Source organism: Rhipicephalus sanguineus, chromosome 5 (genome assembly GCF_013339695.2).
Source record: "Rhipicephalus sanguineus isolate Rsan-2018 chromosome 5, BIME_Rsan_1.4, whole genome shotgun sequence".
In the NCBI taxonomy this organism is placed as follows: domain Eukaryota; kingdom Metazoa; phylum Arthropoda; class Arachnida; order Ixodida; family Ixodidae; genus Rhipicephalus; species Rhipicephalus sanguineus.
Window position 1 is genome coordinate 13,584,074 of NC_051180.1, and position 24,454 is coordinate 13,608,527.

The 24,454-nt window shown below is 46.1% G+C and overlaps 1 protein-coding gene across 7 annotated transcripts in view; it reads right to left on the reverse strand.

Annotated features, from left to right (window-relative positions):
* The window catches only part of LOC119393248 (uncharacterized), a 164,204-nt gene that overhangs the window by 40,941 nt on the left and 98,809 nt on the right, over window positions 1–24,454 (reverse strand). For all 7 annotated transcript variants that reach the window (XM_049416161.1, XM_037660167.2, XM_049416162.1 and 4 more), the window contains exons 2-8: window positions 21,965–22,060; window positions 18,025–18,144; window positions 16,960–17,058; window positions 10,836–11,009; window positions 10,620–10,707; window positions 9,318–9,426; window positions 8,315–8,379 (exon numbers count right to left, since the gene is read on the reverse strand). In XM_049416161.1, coding sequence (XP_049272118.1) covers window positions 8,315–8,379; window positions 9,318–9,426; window positions 10,620–10,707; window positions 10,836–11,009; window positions 16,960–17,058; window positions 18,025–18,144; window positions 21,965–22,060 — 751 coding nt within the window. The remainder of the gene's footprint in view (window positions 1–8,314; window positions 8,380–9,317; window positions 9,427–10,619; window positions 10,708–10,835; window positions 11,010–16,959; window positions 17,059–18,024; window positions 18,145–21,964; window positions 22,061–24,454) is intronic.

Consider the following 24,454-nt stretch of genomic DNA (forward strand, 5'->3'; position numbering starts at 1 on the left):
AGATAACTTGATTCACGCCAACCAAATCAGGATTAAACCATGGCATACATGGTAATACAGCGTTCGGTAGTCTTTTCAGGCTCAATTGGCTTTTCAGTTCACAAGTATGGCTTGGTGGGCTAGTTCGTACTGCATCTTAAAGGCTACAGCGCACAAAGACGGGGACAACAGAAGAAAACACAGGACGAAGCGCCGAACTGCAACTGAAACTTTATTCTCTGAAGGAGGAACCTTATATGCGCACTTTGAGCCAATGAAAGCAACATTAGGCACAGCACCAACACGAGATAAAGTTACAACAAACCTAACACTCATTATTTTGCACACGGCCTAAGACATGTTACCGTTCAAAAATTCTATCTCCTTAGTGGAGAGGGTCACAGTGGGAGCACTCACACAGCTGTCTTTTTGGCTATCAATTTCGTACGCTTCAATCACTTCACGTGTCAGCTTATCCTTTTCCTTTCCGATTACCGAGCACTGCCCGAAAAGTGGTTCACATGCGCAAGTCCTGCAGTGCATTGACAAGTGGCCTGATATGGCATGTCTTTCCTACCAAATTCTTATGCTCCCTGAGCCTATCGTTAAGACATCTACCCGATTGTCCAATATATCTTTTCCCGCAGCTCAAGGGCAGCGAGTAGAGTATACCTTCTTCACAGTCAACAAACCGCTCCCCATGTCTTTTGGCGCATCCTTCTTTTTTTTGTTGCCATCAGCGTTAACAAGCAAACATAGTTTTGAAAGCTTGTTAGGGGCGGAGAAGACTACATCGACACCAGCACGCTTTTCAGGCTTTTCAGGCCAAATAAATAAATGCAACATGTTACTAGGTAAAGAAACTTTATTGTGTAGAACAGAATGCACTTGATGGTTTCCGCGGTTTGCCTCACATCACACAAGGCTTTCTTCTTTTGACTTTTTTGTCATTCATTTCTTTGAGTTCTAGCGGTTTGTCAGCCCTCGGAATGGCGCATGCCCACTTCAAGAACAGTTCTTGGCAAGTCGGTGCACGGAAAAGGGCACTTTTTCCGAACAAGACCTGTAGCCGGAATCACACGAAGCACCAACGCTCAGTTTTTTTCTTTGAGGTAGACGGCATCTTTGCCAGCACACAACACTCATGAATCGACAGCACGCGCCAACAGTTCGCAGCAAACTACACAACTACAAACCGCCGGCCAGGCGTTGACAGCCGGATTGGCCTCTCTCCGCGGAAACGCTGACGGCGCCCTAGAGTTACTAGACAGTTATAGTTTAGCGTTAGCGTGATAGCGGGGGTTAAGGGAATAGCGTTACCGTGCCGCAAACGTTGGTTGCGGAAAGAATGTTTTAGTTCAGCGGGATAGCGTTTACGTGCCCAAGCCGGGACGGTGGCGCCACCTAGCGAAGGCTGAATGCATTAAAAAAAGTGAAAAGAACAAAACCGAGAATGCTCGCCTGTGTCCCCGCACGCAGCAATATTACTCCTCTTTTTGGTGAAAATAAAAGTAAATAAATATGAACTAAGCACCAAAAGCGAAAATTTTCATGTTGCAGACTTGTTTACACCGATCTTCTTGATAGGCCTAGGGACGTTCGAAATGGGAAGCGGTCTCAAAAACTACGCCAAGTTATCCGCAATACCGTGTCGTCGAAGCTACCTGAAGGCAAGCGAAGCCATTTCGCACAGTCGTTTGCTACGAAAGAAGTGGATCCGTCCACATCAACGCTAAATTCAGTTCGAAGCGGGCGTCCAAAACCGCCGCCATGTTTTACGTGCACTACGTTAACCACGCAAACACGCTAACGCTAAATCTGAAAAATAGCGTGCGTACGGTAAACGCTACGGGTCGTTTACGGTACTGCGCATGCGCACTTCGATCCCGCTATTCCGGTAAGCCCGCTATTCCGTTAAACCCGCTAAACTATAACTGTCTACTGTATATGTAGGGTTGTTCGTTTTCGGGTTTTATATTTTTTCAAATTCGGGGGGTAAAAATCGGGCGGTATTTTTCAAACTGATATTCGGGGAAAAATCGGTTTTTTTTGCGAAACCATTCCTTACTTCGGGTTTTTTCGGGTTAAATATACGGTTGTACTTATCAGAACTTACACTGAGCTTATCAAAACGTATCACGGGCTTTTTAAGTATAACACGTTAAATTTGGTGTTTCAAGCTGGTAATTGGGACAGACACCAGAGTATTATAGCAAATACAGTATACTACCCGAAATTTTGTGTTTGTTTGAAAATGAATCAGTGGTGTTTGAAAATGAATGAATCAGTAAACATTGACTCTTAGAAATTATACATTTTATTCTCGAAAATCTGGTCATCGATTTTTTACACGTCCTTGTTGACATACATTATCATCTGCATGCGCAACATGTCAGTCTCCATTCGAGATCTGTCCGGTCGTTGAACATATCTCAGCTGGGAGAAAGTTCTCTCCACATCACAGCTACCATTAGCTAGGCACAACAATGTCAGTGCAGCTTTTGCAAGCCTTGGGTAGCGAGAAGTAGAGTCATGCCAATACTCGATTAGTTCGACAGCTGGGTTTGTGGGGCTCGCTTCCAGCAAATACTGGTTGAACTCGTCATTAAGGGAATCTACATTGTCGGTTACGGACATGAACAGAGGTCGGTAGTCCTCAAATGACTGCCCCAGCAGACGCTTCTGAAACGGATCAAGGACGGCTCCCAACTTCCACAAAGTTAGCTGGTTTTCCTCTTTTTCTGAGACGTTCCGTCCAAGAGTGCAGCGCCATTTTGTGGCGAGTTTCGTGCAGAACTCTTCAGAACATGTTTTTACTAAATTAGCGCTGCGCTTGGGTAACATAGACAAAACAGCTTTGGCCTGATCGCTTTTACCGATCATCGCCGAAAGCTCCCCGACAATCTGCTGCAGCTTCACGTTTACCAGGTGATCAAAGCTGGGCATCAAAAGCTTCCCACTTTCAAGCGTTTTCTGGGCTTCCAAAAGTGGGCCGAGTGCATCTCTCATCAAGATTGCCTTCGCATAAACAACTTCTTTTTCAGAAAGTATCCCTCGAATAGCTTCCGCTTTGCTGCTATCATGCGAGCTTTCAGCAAGTTCTGTTAACGAGCTCCACATTTCTACGACTACCACAAGTGCCTTGTAGAAGCTTTGCCATCGATTCGGGACAACAGAAGGTGGCTTCTTAATGTCAGGTCCAAAGAGGCCATTAGAAGAACAAATTTCAGTGTACTTTTGGTAAAGCTTGTTAGTGTGCTTAAATAACGCTCCAAACTTGATCACTACGGATCGAACATCAGACATGCATGGTAAAGAAATGGCATGGTCAACACTCACATGAATAAGGTGTGCTATATCTTTCACATGCAAGATTTGGATCCCTTCAGCCTGACAGATTTCTCGAACCATCTTTCGCATGTACTCCGCTGAGTCTGTGGCTACTGCCACAACGTCTTTCCACGTCTTGCCAACCGTCAGGAGTGCCTTGCTAACTGCGCTGGCCACCGTGTAACTGTTCGATGCATTTACCCTGTCGACGTCGACCAGAACAACGTGCTTCTTCACGTTTTTCTGGCTATAGTAGCACAGGAGAGTGTTGATGGTAGGCACACCAGTGATGTCTGGGGATTCATCGACGATGACGCTCACTTTCACATCTCGCATATCATCGCGGATTTTCTCCATGTCCTTGTGAAAAGCTTCTTTCAGGTATTTCAGCCGAAGTCTTTGTCCTGTTGGCATGGTCTTCGCGGCCTTGCAGTATTTGCGTGCGAAGTCTCCCAGCGGTCCGTCCGCCTGGTGCATGCTTATTCCGCTGTACGCTAGGGCACGAACAAAGTCATGGATAACGCCGTCCGCTTCAGTTTCTTTCGCACGCTGTCTACAGGACATATCAAAAAGCGTCTGCTGAGACGTTCCCGCAGTCTCAGCTTCCTTGGAAGCCGTCTTGAACTTCTTATGACGAGATGACATTAGATGCTCACGAATTCGGTCGTAGGGCTTCTTCGCTGGATCGGTGACCATCTCGGTGTTGCAATATTTGCACACTAAAGTGCGGGTGCCTTCACTGTCTTTCGTTGCGATCTGGAGATCTTCATGTTCTTTACACCAGTCATCCAGTGTCTTTCGTTTTCTTCCCATCTCCACGCTGAAGTTTCCGGTGCCGCCTTATGTCCGCGACGGTGGCTTTGCGCTCACAAGACGCGCCTGGTAATGCTAAGTGAGGATGGCGATATGCGTCTCGTCTCGTGTCGCGCGAGAGAGTGAGGGGCGTTCGCGCGGGGTTGGACGCTGGGGGAGGGTATGGCTGGCTTCTTCGTCGCTCAATCTCTCCCCCACCGACTGGTCACCCGTCCCTTCCGCGTGAAATTCTTGGAAGCAGGTGCACATACCCGAGACTAATCTGCAGTGGGCAAAGGGGCAGATTTCTTTGCTTTTCTTTCACCCTAAATTTGTTCACAATGTACTCGAAGCGTGGCCGGCCTCAAACGTGTTTCCCACTTTCTTCTGCAAGCATTTTTTTAGGTGGGGGGGGTGCATGTACGCTCTCACGCATGTGCGTGCAGAGGAGAGAGGGGATGTAAAGATTAGAGAGGAGAAAGGGGTGACAAAGGAGACAGGAAGTGGTGAGAAGAGAAGGGGAAGAGCATCAACACGAGTTAGCAGCAACTCACGATTGTGCAGATCGCTACAGGGAGGTTTATTCGGGGAGAAATCGGGTTTAACCCGATTCTCCTGAAACTTGTTCGGGGTGCAAGAATCGGGTAAAATCGGGTTTTACCCGAAAACGAACAACCCTATGTATATGCTACCTTTAGGTAGCATATACAGTAACTCTACGGCGCCCCAGACGGCAGCGCTATGTTCTGCCCTAGCGGCGATCACGCGAAAGAGGACCACCCTCTCCTATGGCTGGCCGCCGCGCTCAGCACACCTCCCCTTCTAGCCACCCTAGCCAGGGCATCGGTTGATGCCCGCCCGTTACAAAGGGTGAGGCCATAAATCCAAATCCAAATCCAGGTAGAGTCACTGGAAAATTTACCGCAAAGGTAGGCTGCACGCGGGCAACATTGTGCGGCGGCGGCCATTTCCCTTCCAGACCGTCCGGCGCGTTGCTAGCGTGTGTTGAGAAGTGACCGATCTTTTCGCCTCGATGCCGTGTTACGCTCGGCGGAACTGCAATATGTGCGCGTGTGTCTTCAAGAGGATATCAGAAGTGATTTTGACTCATCGACATTTATGAATAGACTGCGCGGTAAGCTGTGGAACTAATGAAACGTGCGGCGAATGTTGCCATGTGCTCGCGAACTCTCTTCGTGGCTTCACCGGTCTCTTTTCGTGTCACGGCCGGGTGTTTTCGTTAGGTCCGGAGCTGTAAACATAGTTGCATTTTTAGCGTAGTGACTTCGTGCGAGATGCCATATTTACTTCGACACTTGGTGAATCTTGACTGTTTGCGCTAGCTTTGCAGTCGGTGTTCAGGTTCACTTCATAGCGCACTCGAGAACATTATCGAACAACATCGAGAACATTCAACATTGCGTCCTTCGACTGATCGCTGACGCATACCTTGCTTGCACACCATGCTTGCTGTTCAACTGGGTGGTATGTCTAATCGAAGTGGTGTGTGTGTATACGGTAATTGGAAGTTGTGCGTGACGTATTTATGTCTCGGTTCGGAACGCCAGCAGCCGAACGCACGGGCGAATCGGCGTGCGGTAGGTAAGGTGCATATTATTTTGCGAATACGTTGTCATTTAGTAAGAGATACGTAGAAAATAGGACATCAAAAATGATTGACATCACTACTTAATTGTTTAATTTCCTATTTCTTGTCTTAATATCCAAAACGTTGCAGTGCATTTGCAAATATTTGGCTGTGTTCCAATAAACTTTTTTTTTTGTTGACGTTTCCAGCGCGTAAACAGCTGGGGTTCCGATTTTGCACTGCTTTTAATTTCATTTTTTTTTTCGTAATGCACTCCTATTAAAACTTCCTCGCCACAGTGCTTTATGTTCTTTTGATCAGAAGTAGCACATCCCGGAAATTTTTGAAGCGCATGCTAGCTCAACACAGTATGTATATATACCTAGGGCTCGCATAAAATCGATTCCCTGAATGCGTGGAATCTGCCGTTTTTTTGTTTTTTTTTCTTTTGCTGTGACCATTTCTCACCCACTAAACAGTATTGCAAGGGTATGCTCGGCGTAATGCAGCATTAGCAAGATTTTTTTGCAAAAAAGTCTTTTAAATGTGCCTAATAGCATTGCCTTATACCATGTTTATCAACAGAGTTCCACGCTTCTGTTTTGCGCAATGGCGAATGATCATGCCACAATTGCCTTCAAGGTATACCAGTACTTTAATAAATCTTCGATTTCGCTCTCGTGCGTGACACCTTGAAATACACGCACAATCTGTTCAACAGATCGAGATATAAACAACCCAGCAAATAGAAACGTATGTAGTTTTCAATATTGCTGAACATGGCGAACAGAAAAGGTGAAGTATCCTGTCGCATGAGAGCTTTTCCAGCAAAGTTTCCAGCCAACTATGCAGCCACGTAGAACGACGCTCTTTGGCGTTAATTTTTCCCACACGGAATATAAAAATAAACGAGATTCACAGAGTAGCTCACCAGCAACGTTGTGCTGCTGGTGAGCTACTCTCTGGCATCTGCATGAAGCGTTTAAAGAAAGCGATGAGGTACTTCTAGGAACCGTCGTACTGCTAAATGTCCGGTCACGCTCTGCGTTCAACGCGCCTGCACCCAAAGCGCTTGGAAGGGATATGGCGGCGAGATGTCACGTGATGCGAGTTAGCCAATCGCGTCGGCGGCGGCGCGTGGAAAACAGATGCGATACTCTGAAATTTTTCAAGTGACTCTAACGGCAGGGTCTGCTTTTTTTGACCGGCCAGACATGGTCCCGCGCGGTCGCACGCGCCGTATATTTACAGGGGTCAGCAGACGGGTCATACATTTGTACGCATTGTCTTCTCATCGAAAAGTTAGCCATATGCAGCACGAATGTCGATTCGCTCGCTGCAGCGGCAGCGTCCTTATGAAACGCGGCCTTGTGATTCGAGGCGTAAGAGTAGTGAGTTTCATCTCTGCGGCGTACGCGTGATTTAAAATATATATATTTAAGAAAACGGCGTTCACGTGACTCACTAAGCCTTTGCGAAAGCATGAAACCGATATGCGATAAAGAAGACGATCGCAAGATGATTTTCTGGCGCAGCAGTCACTGCAACAGGGGCATGCATATATGATGCCGTATTTAATTATATAAAGGAATCGAAGAGAACGCCATATGTTAATATATAAGCATATATTTATTATTATTACTTTATTTATTTATTTCTCTTATCTATGTTTATTTATATATTCAATTCTATCATGTAACTCCTTTTCGCTTAATAAATAATCTTTTTCGCGTTTTCTATTTTTTTTCTTTCTATCCCCACAGATAACTGCCGCAGATTCATGGCAGATTCCCCGTGGTGGGTTGAGCCATTCTTCTAGGAACCAACCAACCAACCAACCAACCAACCAACAATTAGCAGCAGACGCGGAGCAGCGCCGGCCGCTTGGAGAGTATAAAAAGAGAGGCGTTCGCGTGACTCAGCCTACTGACGTCAAGGGGAGCGAATGCAAAAGCGAGCGAAAGCACGACTGTGCATATATATGATCATAATCAAACCAAATTAAGTGAATAGCGAGTCATTTGTGAAAGTTAATTAGTGAACGTTGGACGTCGATACAAATTGCATAGAAAAATAGCCACACAGGCGAATGCATAATGGACCCTGTGAAGGTTTTATTACCTTTTAGGTTACCTTGCCGCATCTCATAAAAATGCTCTACTGTAAGCAAGCATGTCCAACATTAACGCACAAAACTGAATAGTCAGGACCCCAAGTTCCATGATGGGGTAATAAGTGACGTAAAGAACGTGCGGGAAGCGCATGGCGCAGGGGCGTAGCGAGGGGGGAGGGGGGTTTGAACCTCCCCCCCCCCCAAAAAAAAATTTTTTTTTAATTTTGCTTGCGTATATATACACGCACTTGTCCGTGTGCGCTTGTCCGTGTTACTTCTACGTCCTTGTTCTTGGTTTGCGCCAACGATTTTCTAACCAGCTATGCACCAACTAGCCCGACAGCATACGTTATTGATATACACGCACACATACAAACGCACACACGAACATACATAAAGTATGGCTGACCCTCCCCCCACGAAAAAAATTTCTGGCTACGCCCCTGGCATGGCGGCACAAAAGGGAGCAAAAAATATGGCAAGAGTACAAGGCCGGTGCTTGTTGCACGTACCTCCTTGAGGCTTGCTCTTGTCGTATATCTCGAACAGGACTTCAGCTGAATTCTGGTCGAGGGTGCTGAAAGAAAGATCGTAAACATGCGTTTCATCAAGGCCTTGACATTTACCGTGAGGATACAAAATAGAAGGTCGTTTTGTTTACGAAGCTTGTCCCCGTTAAGTGCGAGTACAGGAAGAACAATATTATGAAACGCGCCGAACATTAGAGGCTTACGTAACAAAACGGTCAACCGCAATTTCCCGGTAAATACCGACGTTGCACACGCAACACTGTCACGTGAACGTCCCAGTTCAGCACAAGCATAGGTGTGCGCAAAGTTTGTATTGCCCAAAAGAGAACATCTTTCACAATGAATGAAAAATGTGAAAATGAAGTGATGACGTGCTTCTCGCAACGGCCTGCCTTTGGTCCCTGGCTTTCCGAGAGTAAAGATGGAAGTAAACAGTGCTCGGAATGCAACATCAGGGGCCTTCGACCGCCATTATTGTCAAAACCTGCGTGGCCATAAACTTGCTCATTAAGCAATGACGGGACAGGTCCGACTGAATAAAAGTATGGGGCAAACTTTGCCCCCCTCTCCCTCAGGTGATTATGGCGGCGGCCGCCCCTATTCAAAACGTAGAAACAGGCCGATTGAGGTGCAATACCTTTTTCTTTTTAAAACATAAATAATCCTCTACCGGTCATTATATTGCGTTGGCGGGCAATTCAAAAGTTGCAATTTCTATGACTGCTTGCCCAAATAAAAGAAAGTTTGATAACAATTCTGGCGTATTTCTTCTTCTCTTTTAATATCCCAGCATGAAGTCGTTAATACTCCTTGTTTAGTTTTATTCTCTCTTCCCTTTTCTGTATTTGCTCAAAAACAAAAACAATATAAACGGTTTTTCGTGTCGGGACTCGTTTGCCCAAGCCCGTAAGCTCGTTCCATGATGCGAGCACTGAGGCAGCATGCAAAATGCAGAGCAACCAGGATGAAACGGCGCAGAACTCACAAAAGGAAATGCTCGTCCCAGAAAGGATTCGTCGTCTCCTTGGCAACGGTAGTCGTGCAGCGATGCGGGGGCTCGTCAAGCTCCACCACGCAGTACACTTCCTTGCAGCCTGTGCGCGACACATGACGAAGAGGTTATTCGTTTTTGGCGGTGGAACAGCCTGACCGTTACGCCGGCGCAAAAATTACTGTCACGCCATTTATTAATTTAGTTCTAACTTTTGCACGTTCGTGTTAGTATCCCAAATAATTTATTCTCTAGCCAAAAACACGGAATGCTTTCGTTGTTCTACGCCTTTCTCAATACTCCTCACACTTACCATGCCTTGCTCACTGGTGTGCGACGCACAAAATTAGACATCAATAAATGTAGGTCACGAGATGGCAAAACGGGCGAAGTGAAACTTTCGCATAATAGCAGTACGCAAGGAAACGCCGCAAACACAACTTCAACGCCAATTTATTTTCTTTGTTTACGTCTGCTACCATAGATAGACAACCAGGAAGAAAGACGGTTGCTGATACGTCCGATTTACATTTATCCATATATGGATAAATGTAAATCGTTATCAACAATCTTCTTTCTTTCTGGTTATATTATTACGTTCTTTTATATAGAGACATCAGGCATAACAAGACCTAACCACGCAGCATGTGACAGAAACAAGCTCTGTAAATCATACGGCTGGATTATAATGATACGCCAGCCGATCCATCTGGCATATTGGGGAGAAAATTAAATATTTTATCAGTCTGTATTTGCAAAGCGAACGAGCCGGCTGCTCTATTTATCATGGTCGAAGAAAGTCAGTTACAATCGCTCGATCAAGTAAACAAAATATAAAATTAAGTATTTTTAAGGCAGTTTTACGGGCAGGATTATAGGGTAGGGTGTTGAAGTTTGGCGACGCACGGCATCGCCACCGCCGAAACGCTTAATTCATTGGACCGCATCTGGGCTCCTTTCTCGCAATTTCCACTGAACACACTGCGCCATCTTGCGGCGCCACCACGAAGTTTCCGCATGGTCTCCAAAATGCGTGGTGTCTGCGCTTAGCAACGCCGAGAATTTGTACCACGCGCATTTGTGTTTCAGCGCTAAAGCTTCGAACTGCTGGGCTAGATTAACCCATTCGGCAAGGTGTTTGATTACGTAAGCACCGGAGAAATCGGAATTTTTTTTTTTTTTTCATCGAAGAGCGGCATGATAGAGGCGCGACACGTGCGTACATGAAGTGAAAGAAGTTCCCCAGGAATGTAAATCACATTGCTAATATGAATATATACGCAACGTGACACGTACCTTTGTTCGCGCCTAAGTTGGAAGCTTTTATGACCTTCACAAGGAGTCGATGATCGTGCTTGACTTTGTGGGGCGGCGATGAAGCATCCTGCAAGCGCAGAAATCGAACGCTTTACATGATAGACGCAGGCCAGTAAGAACGGAGCCGGATTGAGAACACCACCGGATTGAGCTCCGCCTTAAGATACTTCGCATCTAAAAGAGGGGCACACTCACCACTTGACTGAGTTGCGTGCTCTGTATTATCTCCGAGACAGGTGCTCGGTGCTTGAAGCTGGGGAAATCCTTCTGTCCCGAGCAGCTGATGTCGGCCACGGTGTAAGACAGCGCGTCCACCACCGCCTCCAGCACGACGTCGTCCAGGGCGCGCTGGTCAACCGAGTGCGGTTTCTGCAGATAAACCAGCGATGCGGTCTGCAGCGAACCTCTGAACAGCGACCAGAACTTACGAGCTCGTCGCAACGACACGGCAGTGCGTGCTGCTTTTTTAACCACAGCCACCGTACTCATTTCATTCTTACCTTTCACACGAACTGATACTACGCACATAGCCGTGCACACGGGGGGGGGGGGGTGCAGACTCACCCCCCCTCCCCTGATTATCAAAGGGGGCGCCATGTCTGCCCCACACCTTTACTCAGTCTGACCTGTCCCGTCGTTCCACACGTGTCTTCAACGATAACGGCAACCGAGGATCTCTGATATTGCATTCCAAGAACTGTTTACTTCCCACCTGTGCACCCCCGGAAAGACGGGGACCAAAGGCAGGCCGTTGCGATAAGAAGGTCACCGCTTCATTTTCATTTTTGCATCCGTTACGAAGCTCATTTTCTTTCGGACTAGATCAACCGGCGAGGGGGGGGGGGGGGGGTGACATTGAAACTTGCCTCCTCCCACCCCCAGGCAAAACCTCCACATCAGCCTATATACTGCCTGACCATGTACTGCTTTATATAAGCGACGTTGCGTGTAGAAGCGCTGATTTGCGTATTTAATGCCGAACAGAAAGTTAGGTGGGCAGATGAGATTAAAAGGTTTGCGGGGATAACGTGACCACAGCAAGCACAGGACCGGGTGGACTGACGAAACATGGGAGACGCCTTTGCCCTGCACTCTAAGAAAAAAAAAGAGTCGAAAGAGGGTCATGGAACCGTGACTCTCTTCGGGCGTCCATGTGACCCCTTTTGGAAGGTACAGGCAGAGAAAAAGAGTTAGCAGTTCGGAAGGAGTCACTGGACGCCCCTGAAGCGCGTTTCGATTGGCTTCCGTCATGAAAGAGCCGCCGTATACGCCATACATATCGCGCGCTTGCCCTTTGGCGCCGTTGTGGCGCGTTGCTCTGCGTTGCTCGCCAACGGATACGGGGTTGGCGCCGGGGTGACGCGCCGCTTCTGCCTTCTCTCTCAGTCGTCTCAGTCTAGTCGTGGAATGCGTTGCGTTGGTTGCGCGGGTTGCGTGTCTTGAAGTTTCATCAGGTTTCATCAGTTCATGTTCATGCGCGCTTTCGATGGTGTTGACGCCGGCTCCGCGCACGAAGTGACGTTTGCAGGGCGGAATATTCATGGAGCTGCGGATTCGGACAACGGGCGCCAGTTAACGGTGAGTGTACTGCTTTCGTAGGCACTAATTATACAGCTTTAGCTGGGCGTCTGCAGCAGCTCTGCGGAAGTTATCTGCCAGCCATTTCCAACAGCAGCCCGTGTCCGCGGGGCTGTTGCGGATGCCCAACTAAAGCTGTCGGTTAACGAGTTGCCACCGTTATGCGCGTTGTGTCTGCACTACTGAAGGTGCAAGATGTCGTTTTGAGATGCACTGTAGTCTACTTCATAATAACATTTCCATCGACCTTGAGTGTGCTGCGTGCTTCCGCGCGTGGGAACGTGAAAAAAAAAAGAAAAAAAAAAACGTCTGTGTACAGAACGCTCAGACGCACTATGTTGGCTTAAAGACGGTAGCTTGAGGTGCAGATATAGTACGGTGGCTTCCAGAACGTATGCGGTAGTCATTCAAGTTGGACACGCCTCGCCGGTAAGGCGAAAATGCTAGACTTTCGACGGCGCCCGTTGTTTCGGCCGTCGCCGTGCACTTTTTTCCTTCGTTTCTGTTTGCTGTTTTCGTGGTTTGCCAACATCTGCGATGACGCTATAACGGAATGAAGTGAGTGTACGTGATTGTGGGAGTTATGTGTGCTAATTCTAGCATGACATGTCTGATCTCGACGTAGACGGCGTCCGCACGCACTGGGTGTCGTTCGGGCCCTCGTACTCGCATGCGCTTATCTGAGTATGGGTTACGTTTGTAAAACATGCGGTCAGTAACCGCTCACGGCGTGCCCCTGACTGCCGTAGGAAGTGTTTGGGTGTCGGGGTAAGCCGGCGCAAAACCGTGTTTATTCTGAAACCAAATTTTGAAGCGATTTCTCAGAAAAAAAAAGTGCTTTCATTCGTGTATAGCCAGTGCCTATTGCGAGACGAGGTTCCCGCTGCCTTTTACGTGAAAATTTGTTTTGTTCCTTCATTGTGTCTATGTGAACCACGTATTTAGTAGGTTTTGCAAACCATTACTGCAATTTCATTTTCTCATTATAATATCACGTTCTGCTTTTCAGATACCGTTCATGGTGCTCACGCTGAACAGGAGCGATAACCTAGCAAGCCACAAGTCTGAGACCTCCAGCCGTCACCACTTTTTGATTTATTCTTAATCATAAGGAATAAAGATTGAAACATGATGCCCATTTCTGCATATTATTTTGCACTATATGACACTATGCACATCAGTCACACATTTTAGTTGGCTATACTCATAGAAGCATGTAGACGAGGAATACCCAAACTTCTTAATTGGAAATAAAATACCATCTTTTCGCGCTTTCTATATAACTTTGCTGGAAAATATGTGTTGTTTTGACGAGTTTTATTAAAGTAATCCTAAAACTGAACTATTCCCTTTTTGCAGTCGCTGGGCAGAACGGCAAGTATTATTGGACATGCTTAAAATGAATACTCCATTATTTTCAGCTGTAGTCGCGCAAAAGTACAGCAAGGGTCAAATGAGTAGCTTAAAATACTCGTGGAGTCGCTTGACGCTTCTGTGTGGGTCACTTGACCCCCGTAGGAGTGTTACCGGCAAGAGTCGTCTGATTCCCTATAAGTGGTAACGTGATCCTTCGGATGAGAGTCTTTCAACTCTTCCTAGAGGGTCGGGGGACTCTCCTAGAGCGAGCCGACCCTGACCCACAAAGAGAGTCACCGTGACTATTTAAAGAGAGTCCTATACGTGGCAAGTCAGAACTCTCCGAAAAGAGTCACGCATACTCTTTTTTTTCTTAGAGTGTGCAGCTAGCGGGACCTCTAGTCGCGTTCAGCTTCTGCCAATTTTGGACCACAATAAAGTTCTCACTCACTCACCCAATTGCCCTGCAGTGGGCGTAGTCAGGATGATGATGATGATGAAATTCGCTGGGGTGAGTTATAAACTAAGGTGGACGAGCCTACTGCATCCGGCGCGGCCGCGCATCGAATCAAAGCGGCGCAGGCGCACACGAGCACGCTGCTCTTCCTACGGCGCGGCGCCCTCCAGCGCTTAGCAGACGACGCAAAGTATCACCCGTGGGTCCCTATGCGCATGCGCCGCTAAGCTTCGTTGCGCGGCCACGCCGGCTTCAATGGCGCTCCGCGGAGCGCAGCCACGCTGATCTGTGTTCACCCCCGTGGTTCACCCTAAGAGTGGACGCCACTGTGCAGCCACCCACTTCGGTGCCTGATTATAACAACGTACTGAAATTTAATATTTAATATAACTGTGATTTGTTTTGCTAGAGCTTCGAGTATTTTGCATGAACAATATAAGTGAATGCATCAGCGAAACATGAGCCTCTGTTGGCTGAGTTTATGCGCGCGCTTCAGGTGTACAATCCCAATTCTTTTAATCTTATGATCGAGTAAATATAAGTGGAAGAATGTGCAAGTTCAATAAAGGAAATGAAGCAACCGTCTCACTTACACAAGGCGCTTTATCTCTTTCCTTAGTGCTGTTTGTGTCTGCGGCGGCAGCATTGTACTCTGATACCATCTGGTTAGTATACGGATTAAGGTTAACATATTTTAAACTTAATGATCGTAGCAGACCCTTCCATTTAGAAGACTCGGATGTACTCTATGAAGCGTCAGCGCCAGAGAGAAAAACAGTCTTATCCACGACAAGCATAAGAGAGGAGCGGTTCCACGGAAAATATACGCGAATTAACAGATTCGGCACTTTATTATATTTTCCGACCAGACAAGAAAGAAAAAGAAAACGAAATGCTGTGAAGATTGTTGACAGGGCCAAATCCTGCGTGTAGAATTTGCTGAAATCATAACGAATGCCCTGACAGGCCGTCAGGGATTTAGCTTGCGACTTGAACCTATGAATACGCGTAAGAAAATGCTAATCGGCTTCGATCGCGAAAGCTCCGCCAGGAAGCTTATAAAGATTTCGCTTCAAGCAGCTAATTTAAGACCGTGATTATCGACCATCTAGACTTTGAAGCAACAAAGCGAAGCATAAGCACGAAGCAAAAAGAAGTTAGAGCTGTCGAAACACGGTCCTCGAGACGAATAATAACAATAACAAAAGTGTGTGTGTGTGTGTGTGTATTTTTAAAGAAAATACGATAGAAAAAGTGGCTTATCGTCAAGCTCACAAAGTATGTTCTGTGCTAGCGCGTAAACGTATACTGTGCGCTATGCACAGTCATTATTGTGAGCTTAAACCTTTGGAGTAATTGAAATGTACGCCATCTGCTGCTCTCACAAAAATGAAGTCCTTGATCCGTTTATATATAAGACGCCGCTGCATACTAACGAATGCCGAAAATTGCGGAAGGAAGCTGGCAGCCGTGAGAAAGCGTTATAAATATGCAAAGCGACGCAATCTTCTTTTTTCCGCTTCGCGGCCTACGGTGTGGTAGCCTGGCAGAAGTTCGCGATGTTCAGCGTCAAAACCAGGTACTCAGAAACGTTAAACCCGCTGAAGACTTAGGAGAGACGAAAAAAAAATGCAAATTTCTTTAGTAATCGTCTGCGTGGACTTCTTCGCGCGTTCCTTGTCTTTTTTTTTTTCTTTTTTTTCTTGCGGTTTCTCGAGAGACTTTTGCACGCGAGTGCAGAAGAGCAAGCGTTGCGCAAATCAAGGGGAAAAAAAGAGTAACACGTTCTTTGTTTTCCAGACAGCGTGCCGCGCTTAGTTTATGAGGTTGGTATCGTGTATGGTGAGAAGAGAGATTCAAACTTCTCATACCATAGTCATATTCTGTGATTGGTCCAGGATAAGCAGATTGCTCGCATGAAATATACTAAATGTTACTTACTTCTCACAGTACACGACACACAGTATTAGCGTCTTGAACTGGGCTGGTTGGTACCCACTCAATTTGAACATGAAGCAGCGCTAGAACAAGACGAAGACGAGAGAACACAAACACAGTGCCGTCTTCGTCTGGTTCTAGCGCTGTTGCATCGTTCAAATGCTAGTGTACGTTTGTACAGGCACCAGACTGGCAACCACATGCAGCGCGTTTTCGACGCATCCCGGCGTATGGCGTTGACCGACGTTTCCGCATTGGGTAACTATGCCACGTGATAAACCGCCGTATTATCCCGACCAATGTGCGTATTATATGTGGAAGCTACTACAACTGGGAATTGTATTGTGCTCGTTTAGGCTAAAATTCAAGAGTAATCATTGTATACAGTTTCGGAGACGGCATGTCGAAAATGCGTGGGACATACGCTCCCAGTTAAACGACATGGTAAGCTAAATGGAAGGTCACAAGGTGGACTCAGCACATGCATATAGTAGTTATCCGACAAACAGCGTAAATATAAAAGGAAGCTTTAGCATGGCTGAACAAGTGTAGAATTAGTGCAGAACTTAATAGCGGCACTGCAATAGCTTCCAACGTTCTGCAAGGTATTAGAGAGGCACAGCGTCTTTCTCTGGACATATAGCCTAACGAAGGAAACGTCTTTACATTCCTCTTTCGTATCGCCAGGGACGGGGCGAGTAAGCGCTAAATTTTCGTGCTCTTGCGCGTGATATTATCCATTTGTAGCTACGCACTACGAAAGCTAGAAAGAGAGAGAGAGAAACGAAGGAGAGAGGCAGGGGAAGGAGAAAGCTAGAAAAAAAAAAACGAAATAAACATAGGGGCTAATCGTGGGCGTTAACTCTCCTGCAACGCATGTTGCGACAGAAGTAAAAGAAGAAAGACAGCACCTTAATTTGGGTAATTAAATTTCACGGCGTCAGTGCTTACTTTAAGCATACTGCAGAGGCTACAGAAACGGGCACTCACGTTTTCGGCGACCGAGGACTGCAGCGAAACCTTGACGTCAGGTCGCTGGACGAAACGAACGACAAACAGTTGCTCCGTGCTAATGCAGCATATCCTCAACTGCAATATAAACGCAAAAAGAACACGTGAAAACGCGTTACATTTTATTTGTTTCCATTTTTAGCTGCCACCGGATTACATTAAATGACATGCTGTCCCTTAATTGACACTCGAGATGTCAAGCTGGAGGGACACTTTTTATTTCTTTTTTGCAATGCAGCAAAAGACGAACAAACAAACAAGAATGAAAGCGTTGGACGTAGCACCACGGCGGCGTAGCCATTTAATAGAGGCGTGTCCTGCGAAGCTTCTCGTCTTCTAAGATGACGGGAAGGAACAGCCTGAAGATCGGTGAACATTATTTCGTTGAACTAGTTTGAAATCATTGGCAATTTAAAACGCAAGGGAATTCCAATTTTCTAGAGACTAACTGTTCATTTTTGGTGGCGTCCTCGTTTCTCGTAGAGAGTTTTCTTATTTCTTAATTACATGTCTCGCGACAGCTGCAGCATTCTGTATAGCCGTCAAAGCTTTCAAACAGAAGTTACTTATGCTTGAAATCTGAACGCCGTATGCAATTAGTGTGAGTCACAATGTCTTTTTGTTCGATTTCTTAGCATTTCCACTATATATGACACCATGTTTGTGTACATCTTTATAATATACACGTATCGCGAGAATCTCGCCTTGCACTGAGGACGTTTTAACAAACAATCTCAACGCCATGAAACAAAACCTTGCACTCCTGAGAAGAGAAATTTGCTTATCCAGTGGGCAGATTTCTAGAAACCCGGCACTTGATTAGCTATAACGCTGCAGTTCAAGCTCACGCAGCGCGCTCCTGCTAGAGATATAACCCGTGCCTGTTGGAAGAATGAGGACAATGCACCGTTGAACCCAGTCCCTTTGTAAGCTGTTTCCAGCTTGTCGGGAAGCCAATGCTCGTTTAGCAGTTGGAGCACGTTCGTCTTACTTAGCTCGACCAGCGACTCCCCATAGAAGCCCGTGGGAACATCCCAGACTCGCCTTTCCGTTGAGTTTTTCGACCAGGAGGTTGTACCGGTGGACAGTCTGCTCCGGCTCGTCGCTCTTCGTGACTTTGATCACCAAAATCAGTCGCTCGCAGGTGATTCCAGTCGTGATTGTCTGGCACGAGAAGAGACATAGAGTTCAAACCTAACGTCACGTATATGGTCACGGGAACTGCTACAACAGAAGCTGTATAGCTATGAGCCTGTGTTAAAGAGTCACTACGAACTCTCTGCAAAAAATAAAAATATATGTTCTTATATACAGCAGGAGTCTCAAACACGCGGCCCGCGGATCTCTCGCTAGAGGCCCGGCCCGCGCATGACTGTCCTCGTCCCATTTTTTTTTTCTTAATAATCGTGAGCTACACAGACGTGACTGCCGGTCTCAAACATTTTTTTTTTCACCCCATCAGGTCACCATGTGTTGAAACAACCATGGAACAAAATTATATTTCAGAAGCGGCGTCCAGATTTCAGTCATTCTGGAGATCATTACCGATGTTTCTCTAATCCTGACGCCAAATCCCGTTCAGAAATGACCCGTATATCAGATATGGGAAAAGCCTTCTTTCATGTGGCAACATTAGCTGACATATTGTCCAAACCAGGTCCAAACTCCCTCACTGCGTTTCAATCTCCTTGACTTTACCGGTCCTTGCGGGAGACTAAATTTGGTGACTGAGGCCCGCTAGTTGAGGTGAGTTTGAGACCCCTGTTACATCGGAACTGAAGGTACGCCACTTATGCTCACGTAAAAATTGTATATTTAGCATACTACCCTACCAAACGAACCGCGATGAAAGTCACCCAGAACGCAGTTTCGGGCAATACAGATTGAGCGTATGCGACCTTCTCGTAAACTGCGTTACTGTTTAATCTAGTCCTAAATTGTTTTATTTTTTTTCTGTTTTCCTGACCACCGCGAAATCCTCCCGATCAAAATATAGCAACTACTTCGCTGTATTGTCAGCCATCGCCCACCCATAATTGCATTTATTTCTTCACTTACTGAAAATTCCTACAGCAACATTAAAGCGTTATTCCCCAAAGACACCATCTAAGTTTATATATTCAGTGCACTTTTACGACATAAAAATTGACTTATGAAAGGTACCATCTTATATGACTCCTACCAGAGGCAAATTAGCGCCATTGTAAGTTGGCTCTCCTCCTCTGTTCTCTTTTTTTTCCCTATGCCAGCTACCTCAAGGAGACATTGTTGAGGCGCTGCCTTCTTTTCAAACGTGACTAATGAGCGCTATCGCGAAGACGGGTTCTGTAGTCGATACGCGCGAGCCAGGCTGCCTGCCGTTTATTCTTCGCACACGGCCTTTCGGTTTTGACACTGGCCAATTCTGCCGTCTCTGGTATCACAGCAAGAACACGAGGTGTTTCAGTTAACTTGCGCCTGGTATTAGAAAAACAAACATATTCGCTTAGCGTGTCGAATTGGCCCAGTATTGTTCTGTGACGTACGCAGCACGTCAGGTTATTTTTTCCAATCCACCAAGCTGGGTAATTAACAAAGATTGCTTATTTAATTTTTTGTTTAATTAGTAACTCAAGCGAAAAATCTTCAATGCAAAAGTTGTAGCGCTTGTTCTGAAACGTCGGAATGTTTCATCCATGCTAAGGTAACTGCCAATCCGACAACCCGGGAAATCAACAAAGACTGCTTAAATAACCTTTAAAACAGTAACTCTAACCAAACATATTCACCAGAAAAGTTGTAGCATTTGTTCGGGAACTTCGGATCATTTCGTATATGCTAACTGCCCTGTTTAGCTTTTTTTCCAGCCTTTCCTTAAAGTGTGTGAATTTAGGAACTCGGAGGATGCTTGAGCTTCACCTTCAAGAGTAGAACGTGATAGCGTAATCGGGTCCCGTGCGCATCGCCTTCTCGTGCACATCGCCTTACTAGCCTGGCTTCGGTTCTCGGTGGATGCCTCAAACGTGCCGCAAGCAAACAAACATCTGTGCGCATAACATTGACCGTTTCAAACTATCCTAGAATGCCTACTGCAAGGGCTGTTTCGAAGTGCCCACTGTATACGCCATAATTCTTCCTCTTGTGAATCAGCGAAAGGCCCACACGCGTCCGTAAGGCAACACGCGAACCCACGTAGCTGCTCACTTTGTTGCTGTTTTCGCTGCTGATGATCAAATATGTCTGAGCGTTTTGTAGTGGGTGGGCCTTTAAAGGGACACTAAAGGCAAATAACAATTAATGTCAGAGTGAAAGCTCAACGTATGACAACGTCTAAAACGGCAATGTTATCAACAGCAGTGCCCTACTTAGCGAGAAATTAAGCTAAATGTATCACAAGATGAGCGCCACGAGCGGCACATTTTCAAAATGATCCCGATGACGTATGAGAGTCTGCCTACAATTATTCACTAGTAATCAAACTAGCAGCAATAAAAAAAAAGAACCTTCCGTGCATCAAGAGACGTAATAAAATGCTGTTTGTTCGTTTCTGTTTGATTCATGGAAAAAAGAACCTCTTTGGCGTTGCCATGGGGAACGGCGCGCGTGGTTCAAAGGTTCCGTTTTCGCCGAACTGCGCTTCGCTCGGCGCCCTGCTTCGCTCACGCGGTCGCGTCTCAGTGGTAGTTTCGCTATCGCGTACTGCCGCGTGTGTTTTGCGCGCTCGTGAATGTCACTCTGACAGAAAGTTCGACAAAATGCCGCATGCAAGTGATGTTGCCGGATGCCCGAATGGTACGAGCCGCCAGTGCACGCCGCCGCGCAGTAAAGGCGGGCAACGTTGGGCACGGCAGCAGTGACGTGTGAAAGACTGATTTCAGGCGGGCGATTTGAAGTGCGCTAACGCGATGCGGACCACTAAAACGTGATTTTGTTTCAAAGTAAGCACTTCCTTGGCATAAAAGTAGCACTGCGAGGTTTCTGGACCGCTATTTCAACAATCAACGTCGACTTCATATTTGCCTTTAGTGTCCCTCGTTGCGCAATTCACATGTTTTGACGCCTGGCGCGATTCTACGCTCATATTCATTCATATAGTGTTTTCCGAAGCAGTTTCATGCAATGGCGTGGCTCTGTGGTGGAACATCTGCTTGCCACGCAGAAGGCCTGAGTTCGATTCTCACTCGAACCGAAGATTTTTATTATTTATTTTATTTACAGCTTTCTCGATTTTTCGCTCACAACCAACGACACCGACGCAGACACCGGAATTTCTGCGAAACGAGTTCCTTACCGCTATTGCGTTAATAAGTATACCTGGTGCAAGTTAGCTGAAACGCCCTGCATATAAACATTGTTAAGAACTTCGCAGCGTACTGAACTAACTAACTAACTAACTAACTAACTAACTAACTAACTAACTAACTAACTAACTAACTAACTAACTAACTAACTAACTAACTAACTAACTAACTAACTAACTAACTAACTAACTAACTAACTGACTGACTGACTGACTAAGGAAGTAAATAAATAAATAGTTACCGACTACCGTCAACCCTCTGCTTATAGTAGCGTTATCCAAGAATACCTATACATATATAGTAGATTTTGAACACGAAACGGGTACTCCCGCTCTGAACATATTGCTACCACATTGGGGGTTTGATATATAAAAATGTAAGTCAATTTCTACGAAAAAAAAAATGCTCGAGTACTGCCGAATGATTTCTGCGTTTATAGGAGCCTATAGTATACAAGAGGAAGGCATTGCGTCCATCGACCACCTTAAGATTCCGAACCAGCTAGTAAATATAGTGACGGTTCATATGTTACTATTTGAAGGGACTACGAAAAAGCACTGGATGTACTGAAGGAAATCAACAACCTTTCGTCACCAGGTTTACCTTTTTTCTTTTTTTTGTACATCAAATGCAGACTCGAACACGCACGCTAAGAAGTAGAATGTCGGCAGCACTGAGACTGTGCCCCCATAAGATGTACTCACAAGGCTCTCCTTCGACTCTAGCACGACGTGGGCATCGTGCAGCTTCGGCTTCGTGCTATCCGGATGAATGGCTTCGAACTCCACTACGATGTTGTTCTGCAAATAACGGGAAAGAAAAAAGAAACGCAATTTTGAATGGCGTTCCTAACGGGAACTATCACAGGCGACAGGACGATACAGCTTTGCTACAATACCAACTTTAAGATAATAGTTAAATTAGCACTTTCTGCACTGAACTCTAACCTATGCTGAATTCGAAGACAAATATTATAAACAGAATTCTTATGTTAAACTGCGTGTTAATGCTTTACAGCCACGTTTTTCTATCAGTAGCGTTTACGAAACTCGAAATATAGGTACTTAGTTATAATTTATTCAAGTTTTATCTTATGGCCGTCCAACACAACGAAGTTCTTATCAGCCAGCGTTTATACCGCATGCCGCGGTTCACACAACCTAACGCCTTTTGCTGTGCCTTTTATATAACAAGCAGTTGCTTCATTTAATGAAGGGCGTATTGCACCTAATTACCGGCAGTGCATAATTACATAATAAATTATCACTTTTTTTACGACGTGATGGCTGTGATAGACGCCGTCGTATGCATCCGCCGCCACTGTCACTAACGTGTGATTAAAAATGGCGCTTCTCTCTCGGAAGCGCGTATACAACCACGCGCATCTGCGTCGCTTAAGAGCCCAAATGAGCTATGCAAACGCATTTGGTAAATTGAGGTCATAATAGAGGATCCACGCGGAGGCAGCGTGTCAAGCGCTCTTCAAAGTTTAAAACAAAGCACACACATGCGAGACGTACGACGGTATAAGCCGCACGTCGGAGCATCTCGTCGTGTGCGCAACAGAATGCGTGCAGTGAGAACTCAAAAGACAAAAGAAAAAGGGGCGAACGTCTTGAGCATGAACGTGACACTAGAGGCGCTAGAAAGGCAAGGACAGTCGCTGTCGTTTGCTTTCTCTGACTCATGATACCGGTTGTCTCTCCCTCTTTTATTTAATTTCACGAACGGTGTCGGAGTTACAAAGCCGTCGCGACAGTGACATATCAGACACGCCACTCAAAGGAGCCTCCGCGAGTGAAATGATAAACTGCAGTTTGAGAGTCTGTCGGCGAGCTGGTCGCCTTTCGTTGACTAACACTGGACATACGGGGGAGAGTGGGCGGGGGAGAGAGAACGGGTTTATAGCGGGTGCCGTCAACGTGTTAAAACTGATTGATCTGTGACACAAAAAAGTGACGAGAAAAAAAAGAGAGCTCGCGCGTGATGAATGAGCTAGGTGACACCGTTCGCACGAATCCCCATGGCATACATACTTCATAATATCTTCGCAGTCCCTTACGAAGAAATGTTTGACAAATCGGCGTCAGAGAAGACGGTTTTGTCATTCACGCCAGTGACAGTGTGTTCTGCACGCGAATTTCCAGGGAAGTGTTTCGTTGAGAGGAAATGTAAAATAAACGAAGAGAGAACATCAAGCAAAGTTTGTTTCATTGGATCCATTCATTCATAAAAAAGCACGAGGCCTGCGCTGAACACGCAGCACAATCCCAGCGAAAGCTGGAGACTCTCCTGGGGCAACCCGTTGTATACACTCTCCTGGCGCAACTAATACAAGTACACATGCAAGGTAGCCACTACGCCATAAATCACGATATTTTTAGTGAAGTACATAGGGAAGCACCCACTATATGCCATTCGTCATTCTGCGGAGAAGCGTGGTACCGCTACACAAGTGTGAGGCATTATGAGGACACTGTTGATACTGTGGCTGATGACGATGAAGAACTATGGCTGATCCCTCTGTAATGGGTTGAAAGCATTAAACGACCCACTCGTTACGCAATTCGCGTTTTGTGACGCCTCTTCTACCTCGCTATATTACATATGTTAGCGTGATTCCTTGCCCGACATGACGCATGTATAGGGTCTTTTTGCGAAGGATTTTCAAGCCCCGACGTGGCTCTGTGCATACTCGACTGCTACGCAGAGGTCCCGGGCTCAAATCCCATCCGATCCTGGATATTTCATTTTTTTTTCTTATTTCGCACGATAGCGGTTACGGACACCGGCGGCGGCGGACAACTATACGGCGCCAAAAACGACTGCTGCTGTGATCTCACAACAGCTTTCGCTTGAAAGATCACTGTTATCGATTACATCTCTTAATGACCATGTCCCTGGTTTTAGTGATCCTCCCGTTCTTTCTTTTTCTTTTCTTGGAGGGGGTGGAGGGGGGGGGGGGGGGCCCAATACTTATTAATAATGCCACTCTTGCGGGGTCGTAGCCACCCTCGCGTATGTCGACCTTATTTTTTCGTGATTCAGACTTCAATCTGTTCTTATCGGTGTACCGGCCTCATTTCTTCCATTACAAGGTAAAATCGCTGCACGCTCTGCCTGACTCTTTATCGACTACAATATTGAGTGGGTCACTCATATGTCGTCGACGTTCGTCTTCCGGACTGTGATAA